Source organism: Lepidochelys kempii, chromosome 8 (assembly GCF_965140265.1).
Source record: "Lepidochelys kempii isolate rLepKem1 chromosome 8, rLepKem1.hap2, whole genome shotgun sequence".
Lineage (NCBI taxonomy): Eukaryota > Metazoa > Chordata > Testudines > Cheloniidae > Lepidochelys > Lepidochelys kempii.
The window spans coordinates 56625560-56636871 of NC_133263.1; the positions used below are offsets into that span (position 1 = coordinate 56625560).

Here is an 11312-nt window from a genome sequence, read left to right on the forward strand (position 1 = left end):
AAGAAATATATACTTTATGTTGTTCTCTATAATTAGGCCTCTGCTGAAACTCAGACCATCATTGAGAGGTTCCGAAGGGAGCCATGCCCTGTCATTAATTCCATTCATGATGTCATTACCTGTTGTGCCCCATGATACTATGCTACGCTTGTGTATTAGAGTTTTTATGTCTTATAAATCCCAATGTTTTTATTTCTGGTATGGCTCAGAGTTACAACTTCCCTTCTTTTACTTTTAGAGACTGTAAAATGTTTCAATTTGGCCCCTCGACGGGGGGGGGGGGGGAAAGGAGTTAATGAAGCAGCTTTATAAGCACCTGTTGGAAATTAGTAACTGAATCCTAAATAAAGCACATCATGTTATCAATGCTAACACACTGTTTTGTGTTTCTTAACAGCTGGTAGAGAGTGCTTTAAACTGAATTGTGTGCATTTACTCAGGAGCTGAAGACACACATCTATAGAGTTTAACCTTTTCTTATGTTTTGTTAACACTTACAATATATTTCTGTTTTCATAGGAATACCTACCTATGTGCTGTTGAATACAACAGGGATCTCTCTTCCAGCGAGAGTTGACCGTCTAGAACTTCTGAGTATCACAGGGGAGCTTCTTAAGACAATGCCTGTGAAATACTATCCTGATCGAAAACCCTATGGAATATGGAATATTACTGACTTCATCCCACCAAACGAAGCCTTTTTTGTTAAAATAATGGGATATGACAAGGATGATTATCTCTTCCAGAGAGTGTCAAGTGTTTCATTTTCTAGTATTGTTCCTGGTAAGATTTATTTTATTTTATTTTACTTGAGTGAACATTTATTATGCCTGAATTAATGGAATGGATGACTTATGTTTTTTTTCTACTTGCCCATATAATGAGGAAAACTTGTCTTACCCCATTGCCTACAAAACTTTCAAGTTGATACAAAGCAATCTGAGCATCTTGGAGGATCTACTAAGGAGAATTTTAGTCAGATATTGAATTTCTTGTAAAGTAATTTAGCAAGTGTTGAAACTACAGCTTGCCTTGTCTACACTGAAATTTTAACATGAATTTTCCCAGAGGGAAGACAAGGTCATGGAGAGAAAACATTTGAATAATAGAGGAAGATACTGTATGTACAGTAGTGTGTGGGGGAAATTGTGTTCTACTTTCACATTTAAGAGCTTGCCAAACTATTCAAGAACTGCCAATTTTTAAAGAAAACTTTTTCTACACAATATTTTATTGACTTAATTTCATTTCTATTTTCTAGGTAAAAATTTCTCATTATAGAAATAGGTGTGAGGGAATTAAGAAATAAAGCTGCCACTACTAGCAGTTGTTGCTATAGAGCCAGAACTAGCAAGGAAAGCATATTCAGGGCCTGATCCCGAAAAGTGCTGCAAACCACCTGATAGATGCTTGGGCCCCTCAGATCCCATTCAGACCAATAGGAGCCAAGGACCCTCAGTAGCTACTCAGCATGCTTAAGGATCAGGCCCTTATTGGGCTTGTCTTCTCTAGAGTTTTTAACCTAGAGTTAATTGTTAGGTAGTTAACGCATTTGCAAAGGCCAGTAAAAACTCTAATATAGACACATCCAGAAATGTGCTAGCAATAAACGTGTGTTCTTAACATGAATATAATCCTTGTGTAGACAAGGCAAGTTGGAGTTTTAATTGGTGTTAGCTGACTGAGGTTAACCCTAAGGAGGAGTTTATGGTTTCATCTTGACCAGCTAAGGCTATAACTACACTGTAAAAAGGTGTGTGTGTGTGTTTGTTTTATGTCGAGTTAGCTATCTACTACACCTTTGATTAGCTACATCAAAGTAAAAACGACAGTGCTTTCTCTTCGGTAGGATTTTACACTGAGATTGCTAATTCGATGTAAAAACATACCTTTTTTACTATGAAGATATAGCCCAACAAGTGTTGAAACTACACTGACATTTCAACATTGCCATGTCTACACTGACATTTCAACATGAAGTAAACAGGAGTTAAGAAAACACTCTTTCCCAGAGTGAAGACAAGACCATGGAGAAAAAAAAATTGCATAATAAAGGAAGATACTGTACATTCAGTAGTGTGGGAAAAAAATTGTAGTGTTACTTTCACTTGTAAGAACTTTCCAAAGTATTCAAGAGCTGCCATTTTCCAGACAGACATTTTTCCACACTTCCTGGATTTTTTACTTAATTTCTTTTCTGTTTTGTCGCTCCTGAGATTCTGTGCTGAATTGCTTCTCCCTGGGTCCTAGGTTTGATTAGGATTTAAAGGTTCAATGTTAGATCTTGTTACCTAGATAAACTGTCTTGATCTAAATAATGTCTTCTAAAGCTCTAGTCAATGCAAAGCAAATTTTACTTTAGCATACGCTAATCCGACAGAGTTTAATTTGGTTCCCATTGAAATCTGTGGGAGTACTACCACTTCAGTGGAAGCAGAGACTGACCACTTCTGAAGATTCCAATTTAACTCCGCCAGCTTAAAAAATACTAAAGTACAGCTTGCCTTGTCTTGATTAGAGTTTTAGAAGTTGGTTAGGCTGTGCTAGCTAACATGATCTAATATAACACCTTAAAATCTTAGCTTCACCTTGGCCTTGTCTAGGCTAAGGGCATTTCTGCACTAGAAATGCTACTGCACCACAGCTGCAGTGCTAAAGTACAAACATTTACTACAGTGACAGAAGGGGTTCTTCCATCACTGTAGTAAATCCACCTCTCCAAGAGGTGGAAGCTAGGCTGATGGAATAATTCTTCTATTGACTTAACTGTGTCTACACCAGGGCTACGCTGGCTTGAGTATGTTGCACAGGGCATGACATTTTTCGCTGCCCTGAGCAATCTGCTTAAGCCAGCCTAATTTTCTAGTATAGACCAGCCCTTAGTGTCTTGATAAATCTGGACTTTAAGGAAAAGATTGTTAGCGTATGTATTAATCACAATGAATGGAGTGTAGGTGAGTAGCTGCTAATAACTTGTTTATGAATATTTTGCTTTCTGTAGATGCTCCAAAAGTTATAATGCCCAAGAAAACTCCAGGATACTACCTGCAGCCGGGGTATATATCTTGCCATGTGGAAAGTCTTATACCTTTTATTCAGCGCTTCAGCAGAAATGGAGTAAAACTGGGAATGGATCAGTTCTTCAAGTAAGCAGTCATTCCCTAACATAATTTTGGGCATTTAAAAAAATCAAAATTAAACTTCAGAGCAGCTTTTGTAACTTTATTCTTGATGATTTTTATTGTACTTTGTTCATAATGGTGAATGTCCATTTAAGGTGGGATTTTCCAAAGTGCTCAGGACTGGCCTAACTCAGCTCCCACTGAAGTCAGACCTATGTAAGACAAAACTTACATTGTAACCATGTTAATGATTTTTTTGGATCAGTTGTGAGAATTTAAGCAAATAACAAAGAATAACAAGCAAATAACTGCATGAGGAAATCAAGATTGTATACTGTTGTGGGTTTGGGGTGTGTGTGGGGATGGGGGGAACACATTTTCTGTTTGTAGGTGGAGAGATCATATGGTTCCAGCAGAAATCTATGTGCTTTGCTTTATTATGCTCCAAGGGCTATATCATTCTCTTCTTTGGGAAAGCTTCCACGGAATACATCACAAGGGTCTCTGGACGCTGTCTACACCACCACCATGCAGACTGCAGTTACAGGGAATAATACAGTCTCTTTCTGTATAGAACTATCCAGGAACAATGAAATAGTAATCAAACAAGCAAAAAACCAATAGTCCCCAAGTCTAAGAAAATATTTTCTGGAAAACAGTTAACCACCATCCCCTCTTTTAAAACACCAAACCTTTCAGAAGAAGAATGAAGACCACATTCTATAGCAACTATACCTGATAACAGAGCAAATAACTTCTGAAATCCTCCTGTAAATTCTTGGCAGAGTAAAATTCTGCAGCCCCATTTTTTATGAGGTGCTATTTCCATTTAGACATCCTAGGTACATACTTCTCCTGCTCTGTAATTCTCTTCATACTTTAAAGATCAAACATCATATTTTACTTCTTATTTTTTTCATAACAGGTACCAACCTGCATTTTTAGTGATCATGTTACTTATCTGTAGAATGGAGCTGAATATTACATTAACTTAACAAAATATTCTTCAAGATAAATGCTACTGAGCAAGATGCACAGCACTGGTGCCAATTGGGGGCACTGGTGCCAATAGATGCCCTTCCCAAGGTTTATGCACTTTCTCAAAGTTCCCTAGACCTCGGAACTGGGGGAGCCATTTCCTGACAACTTTAAGCAGTGGTTCTATACTAAATCAGGACAGCTGCTACTGGAGCAGTCTGGTGTGGGGGTGGGCAAACTTTTTCGCCCGAGGGCCACATCGGGGTTGCAAAACTCTATTGAGGGCTGGGTAGGGAAGGCTGTGCCTCCCCAAACAGCCTGGTCCCCACCCCCTATCCGACCCCTCCCACTTCCTGCCCCCTGACTGCCCCCCTCAGAAACCCCAACCCATCCAACCCCACCCTGCTCCTTCTCCCTGACCATCCGCTCCTGGGACCCCTACCCCTAACCGCCCCCCGGGACCCCACCCCCTATCCAACCCCCCCCCGTTCCCTGACTGCCCCAACCCCTATCCACACCCCCACCCCCTGACCAGCCCCTGGGGACTCCCACGCCTATCCAACCTCCCCACTCCCTGTCCCATGACTGCCCCCCCAACGTCCGCCCCATCCAACTGTGCCCTGCTCCCTGTCCCCTGACTGCCCTGACCCCTATCCACACCCCTGCCCCAACCGCCCCCTGGGACCCCACCCCCATCCAATCCACCCTGCTCCCTGCCCCCTGACCGCCCTGCCCCATCCAGCTGCCCCCTGTCCCCTGACTGCCCCCCTGAACTCCCTGTCCCTTATCCAACCCCCCCGTTCCCCACCCCCTTACCATGCCACTCAAAGCAGCATGTCTGGCAGCTGCATTGTCCAGCTGGTGCCAAACGCACTGCCGCGCTGCCCAGAATGCTGCCCATGTGGCAGCATGGCTGCAGGGGAGGGGGTCAGCAGGGGAGGGGCTGGCGGTTAGCCTCCCCAGCGGGGAGCTCAAGGGCCGGACAGGACAGTCCTGCGGGCCGGATGTCCCCCACGGGCTGTAGTTTTCCCATCTCTGGTCTAGAGGCATGCTTGTAATGCCACTGAAATTTGCTCCGGCCACCCCTCTGTACAGATAGAGGGGAAGCCAGGACAAATTTCAGTGGATGGTGTTGCAACCTGATACACAGAGTCACAGTACCACTAAAATTTGGTGGCGGGGCATCCATGCCAAGTGGTGCTGCGACCTGGTGCGCTGGGAATCTGTTCTTGGGCCGTGGAGTGCTGGGGGGTCACCAAGAACTGAGCTCCTGGCAACACTGCTCATGCACTGTGTGGGTAAAAGAGAGGGGATACTCCCTCACTGAGGAAGACCTGGGATGCCTGCAGCGGGAGGAGGGGAGGATGAGTAGGGGTTCCCCCACGAAATATCTGAATTGGTGCCATTGATGCACAATTTAATTGGTTATTTTGGCTGCTATTTGGTGTGATTTACTAGTACTGAAGTTCCTTACCGAACTGGTCGATCTTCAGTTATTTATGAATGGTTTAACTGTATAATTGGGCTGTACTACTGCACTTTATCTGATGAGTTTTATTTTATACTTTGCTGATGATCAAGCTACAGCTGTTTATTAAATGGTTGTTTATATGCTTGGTTCATGTATTTGCATATGTTGTTGATCATGAGAGTTGTGTATTCTGGCTGTAGTATCACATTAGGATTAATATGAGTTAAAAACATTTACAGTGGACATGCTTTAAAAAGTTAATTCTGGTTCTAGAGATATTAGTGGCTCTAGTGTTATTCCACATTTTAAGTGTTCGGAATATTGCTGGAATCAGAAATATCTCTAAAACTGCAATGAATTTTAATGTTGTGGTGCAGTCAAAAGAGCTTGCTATGACATGGTTGGCAAGTCACTTACTTCTTGGTATATCGGTTTCCCATTTGTAAAAGTAGCACTAATAAGGCTTACTTATCTTTGTGAAACACATTGAGATATATGGTTTTCTACATAGGAAGTATGAGGTATCATTAACTATTATTTTAGCTGAAGGAGAATAGAGTGGTGAGGGACTCAGAGTAATGTACATTCAAAAGTCTGATGTTTTGTCCAAGTGACTCTTGGTTTGAAAAGATGCAGGGGAAGACTTTCAAAGGCACAAATGGCAATTAGGCACCTCATTTCAATGGAAAGTAAATGCCTAACTGCCATTTGTGCCTTTTGAAAATCTCCCCTGTATTGTATAGGACAGAAACGTTAAATGGGATCACCAAAGAATATGAAAACTGAAAATGAAATTTGCAGTTTTGGCAGCAAAGAATGCAGCCCTGAGCCCATTTAGTAAAAGCTATGCAATGTAAAGCCACTGATGTTCGTGATTCAGTTAGCTAAGTCTGTATCCTAGTCAGCCAAACACACAGAATACATTCCTGAATGGATGCGAGAACCTATTAGCCCACATTTTTTCACAAGGACCCACTAGTACCTGAGTACAATGGGGTTGTTGGCTAGCTCAACTAGGATAATTGTACCACCTCAAAGTGGTGTAGCCAGATAGATTGTGGCATGGCCAAGGACTGTCTTGATGTCTGCTAGCACCTGGAGACAGGCACAGTACGTACAGAAGGTACAAGGAATACTGTGCAGTGTGCTTCCCTTGTGCCCATGAGGCATTCTGTCCATTTTCACTTCTTCACAGGCAGATTGAGGTTCCACATCTACTTACCCTGAGGTGCTCATCTCCACCCCACCTTAGAGAAAGGATGGTACTCAGCCATCGGCGTTTGCAGGTTGTCCGATGGAGTGTGCTAGCATTTCCTTAACTGACAAAATAAGCATCTTGATCCACAAGTTACATGTTGTTGTTTTTTTAAAATTGAATAAGTAAAATGTGCAGTAAAGTAAATTAAAACAATCTGAGAAAAGGCAGGGCCTGATGTTGAAAGGTGCTGAGTACCAAGAACTGACATGGACGTTGCAGGGAGTTGGTCAAATTATACTGCAAGCACATATTATACTTCTTTGCCAGTTTAAGTTTTTTAAATAAACAGGCATTTGTGATAGGATAACTTAAGATGTATAAGATAAATTTGGAAACAGAAAAGGAGCGAGATTGTTAAAAATGCAGTTATGTATATATTCCTTGAAGAGCAATTCTACTTTATATTTGGGAGAAGCATGCAGATCTCTTAAGTAAATGTTCTTACCATCTCCTTGCTGCTAGAAGTAACTAGCGTTTCCATTGCTGGCAGTGCACTGGTGAATGTCTTGGAACAACAGCTCCGATATGTGAGTTTGTAATGAGCATGGGGTCAGAGGGAATAAGCAGAAAGTCCAAGATCACTCTGCAGGTGTTATCTGTGGCCTAACCTTTTGTGCAAACAGATTCTACTGCCTCACAATGCTGAAGCACTGAATTTTTTACTATAATACCAAATTAAATGTGGCCTTATTTTGTATCTAATCTTTTTTTCCTACTGTATCCCAAAACATGTTATGGAGTTAAGTCAAGATTTTGGGCAGATAAGGGAGAGCGAAGGTAGTGGGAACACTAATACACAGGTTTCCCATATTGTGGAAGGTGTTTCCCAAAGGCATCATGATCAGTCTTGTCTTCATTAGATATATTTACTTACTGAAACAACAGATCAGAGTCAGCAATGGGATATAGAATTAGAAGATGATTGTAATACTTGCACCATATCATGCCATACAAAGTGTAGCTGCTGAATCTTAAGAAGACATCACAATTTCTTTAAGAAGCACACACAGTGACACGATGTAGTTAAATTTTTACTTCCTTTTTTCCCCTATAGCATTATAAATGACAAAGGTACTATAAACCAGCAGCTTTACTTGTGATATGTTCTATGGGCAAAAGCAGGTGTTTCAAGAGCGTTCATTTGATTATTTTACCCACATCTGACTGCAACTTCTACCAAACCCAACTCTCACAGACTTTACTTACTGTTTTCTGTATCTTTCTGTATTTAAACTTACTGCTCCATTTGTTTCAGTGTGTGTGGCTGGTAAGCTGACATGGAGAATGCTGAATTACTATATTTGTTCCTGGTCCTACTTTGGGGTCAAAGAGCCTTCTGCACACAGACTCACCACGCTAATCTCTTCATTCAAGAGATAGGGAAGTGCAGAGATTGCTCCATGTGTGTCTCCATGTGGGCACAAGGTACTCCAAACCAAAGCATGAGGTGCAGAAAATGTGAGTGAGACTCCATCCCTCACTGCACTGGCCCTTGGAGCTGACCCACACATGTAGAGGGAACCAGTCTGCATCATTGTAAGGGATGGTGCATTCTGTACATACTTTGCTGATAAATAATCAATATAACAGTATTTCGTACTTTCTTCCATTTAAAAGAAATCTGAGGTTGATCCAAGAGTAGAAATAGCTGAGTGAGCGACAGCAGTTTTTTATTTTATGATGTGACTACTTGTCATGATTTTTTTTTCATATGTCTCCATGTATGTATTATGTAAGGAATGCATGCCTCTTAATACTCATAAAAGTCTAATCACTCCCCTCCCACCTTCTTATTTAAATCAGACCCTAAAAACTGCATGTAATATAATGCATAAACAAAAGAGATTTAAAAAGGGTGTGCTTTTTCCTACATATGTGAAATTTTCATTAGCCTTACTGAGAGTCACATGCCAATCAGTAGGAAACTAGACCCTTTAATGCCCTTCTCTTAATCTCTTTCAAGCAGTTACAGAGGCTTTATCATTTTACAGAGAATCATCTAGCATGAACTGGGAAATTGCCAAGATCTCCTTGTCTGATGAAGGATATTATGAATGCACTGCTATTAGCAGTGTGGGCACTGGACGTGCTCAGACATTTCTGGATGTGTCAGGTAAATATTGTTTACTACTTCTGTACTAGACTTCTGAATTAGACTACTAAACTCTAAAGTGCTGGCATACAGTCATTTTTACTTAACAGAAAGTAGCAACATTGGGTGGCATAAATTATGGCAATCCAATGCCAATAAAATGTTTTATGTTAATGTATGTTCTTTTGTTGCCAATATATCATGTTTCAAAACCTTAACGGAAGCATTTAGGACCCAGTATAAAGCATTTAAATAAATTCATCCGTGTTAAGTAAAGTGCCGTTGAATTCTTTCTAACACTCTTCCATGAAGTCAGTGGGATTTAAGCACATGTTTAAGTTCTTCCCTGAATAGATGTGAGCTGCTGAATTTCTTTTGGAGGCACAAATTGCAGCCGGAGAGAATCCACTCATATTTTTTTGTCTCAAACCTTAGCGATTACACTTCTAACTCCGTGACTGTAGGCACAAATCAGATAGCTGTGAAATTGCAAAGATTTGCACCTAAATTTAATTTCTACTTAAGTTTTAAAGCAAGTTCCTAATGATTTATTGGAAATCTGGAATTTTTTGTTTATTAATTATTATTAATTATTATGCATTATTTATTATTTTATTTTAATTCCTGAAAGGATTATCAAGAAATAATGAGATGAAATTAAATAAAGGAAAAATTAGGTTGAATGTAGAGACACACCTTAATAATGAAATTCATTATATTGTGGAACATTGTCCCAAATAAGTGGTTGAAGGCTCATTACTTGGGTCATTTAAAACTGGGCCCAACAAAAGCACTAGAAAATATATTGTAGGAAACAATTCTTGTTATGCATCATTCATATGGGTATTCTTGTGGAAGAAAGATTCTATGTGAATGTGAATTATTATATCTGTTTTGAACTGTGCAGTTGGGATGATGTAAGGAAGACACTTTGAAATCCTTACACATAAATATTTGAAACAAAATTATTTGGATTTTCTTACTCCCAGCAAAGTAAACTTACTCTTTTCAAGTATTTTCAGTTTATCAAGTTGACAGACAGTATATCACAGATCGTCCATTTTTGTCAACTGCTGTCTGAAAGGTACTGGAACGATCTCAGCATTTTCAACTTCAGAAAAAGCAAACATTTGCATTTGTTTTTTCCTGCAAGTATTAAATCTTAAAGTGTCAAATAGCTTGTTAGTTTGTGCAGACATCTTAAATAAAGGGCCAACAAAGGCATGTGTACTGAATGTGAGGAATTTGGTTCTAGGTTTGAACAAAACATTGGTAAGTACTATGTGTACATGAGGTCAACAAGAGATAGTGTGTCCTAGTGGATGCAACACTGGACTGGTGTTCTAAAGACCTGGGTTCTGTTCTTGGCTCTGCCTCTGGGTTGCAGAGCAAGTCTCTTCCCCTCTTTGTGTCTGTTTTCCCATCTGTAAAATGGGGTAAAGATACTGATCTACTTGGTAAAGTGCTTGGATATCTACAGATGACAAGCATTAGATAAAAGTTATATATACATGTCAAAAGGTGGAGTAACTTACCAAAGATATGACTGTGTGTGCATACAGACACACACACACACGTGAATGTATATATATTGACAGGGTGCAGGAGCAAAACTCAGTCCTTAGTAAGCAACTCTGGCTTTCTTTCTCTTGCATGGGTGATCTGTGATAGGGTGGTGGCTATAAGAATGACTGCTGCTGGGGAGCCCACAGGGACCATACTTGTGGGAAAGCAAGGCTCCAGACCCAGGTGCCCAGGGCTTTTGAAGAAATTCACCACTGTGAAGAGAGCTAGCCCAAGGCCTGTGCACATACTGTGAGATCTTAAATGAGCTGAATGGCTGGCTCTCAGCACTAGGGTGACCAGGTGTCCGGTTTTCAACTGGAACACCGGGTCGAAAAGGAACCATGGTGGTGCTGGTCAGCACCGCAGACCAGGCCATTAAAAGTCTGGTCGTTGGTGCTGCCCGGCTAAGGCAGGCTAGTCCCTACCTTTTCTGGGGGGGGTTGTGCCTGTGGGCGAGAGCTGCACGCAGAGCTGTCTGTGTGCCTCCACCTAGGAGCCGGACCTGCTGCTGTCCTCTTCCAGGGCGCAGCGCGGTCTGCGATGCCAGGACAGGCAGGAAGCCTGCCTTAGCATCCCTGCTGCTTCGCTGACTGGGAACTGCCAGAGGTAAACCCAATCACATGCCCCAGCACTGAGGCCCCCTCCTGCATCGCAAACCATTCATCCCTGGCCCCATCCTAGTGCCCCCTCCCAGCCCAGAGCCAGCACTCCCAGCCCAGAGCCCTCACCCCCTCCCACACTCCAAACCCCTGCCTCAACCTGTAGCCCGCTCCTGCACTTCAAATCCCTTGGCCCCACCCCCCAATCCTGGAGTCCACTCCTGCT

The 11312-nt window shown here is 41.6% G+C and overlaps 1 protein-coding gene and 1 long non-coding RNA gene across 2 annotated transcripts in view; one reads left to right on the plus strand and one right to left on the minus strand.

Annotated features, from left to right (window-relative positions):
• HMCN1 (hemicentin 1) overlaps positions 1-11312 on the plus strand; it is a 327054-nt gene that overhangs the window by 112931 nt on the left and 202811 nt on the right. Inside the window, exons 8-10 of the mRNA XM_073356688.1 lie at positions 520-783; positions 3002-3146; positions 8821-8942. Coding sequence (XP_073212789.1) covers positions 520-783; positions 3002-3146; positions 8821-8942 — 531 coding nt within the window. The remainder of the gene's footprint in view (positions 1-519; positions 784-3001; positions 3147-8820; positions 8943-11312) is intronic.
• LOC140915966 (uncharacterized) overlaps positions 1-11312 on the minus strand; it is a 29038-nt gene that overhangs the window by 10638 nt on the left and 7088 nt on the right. The window lies entirely within an intron of this gene.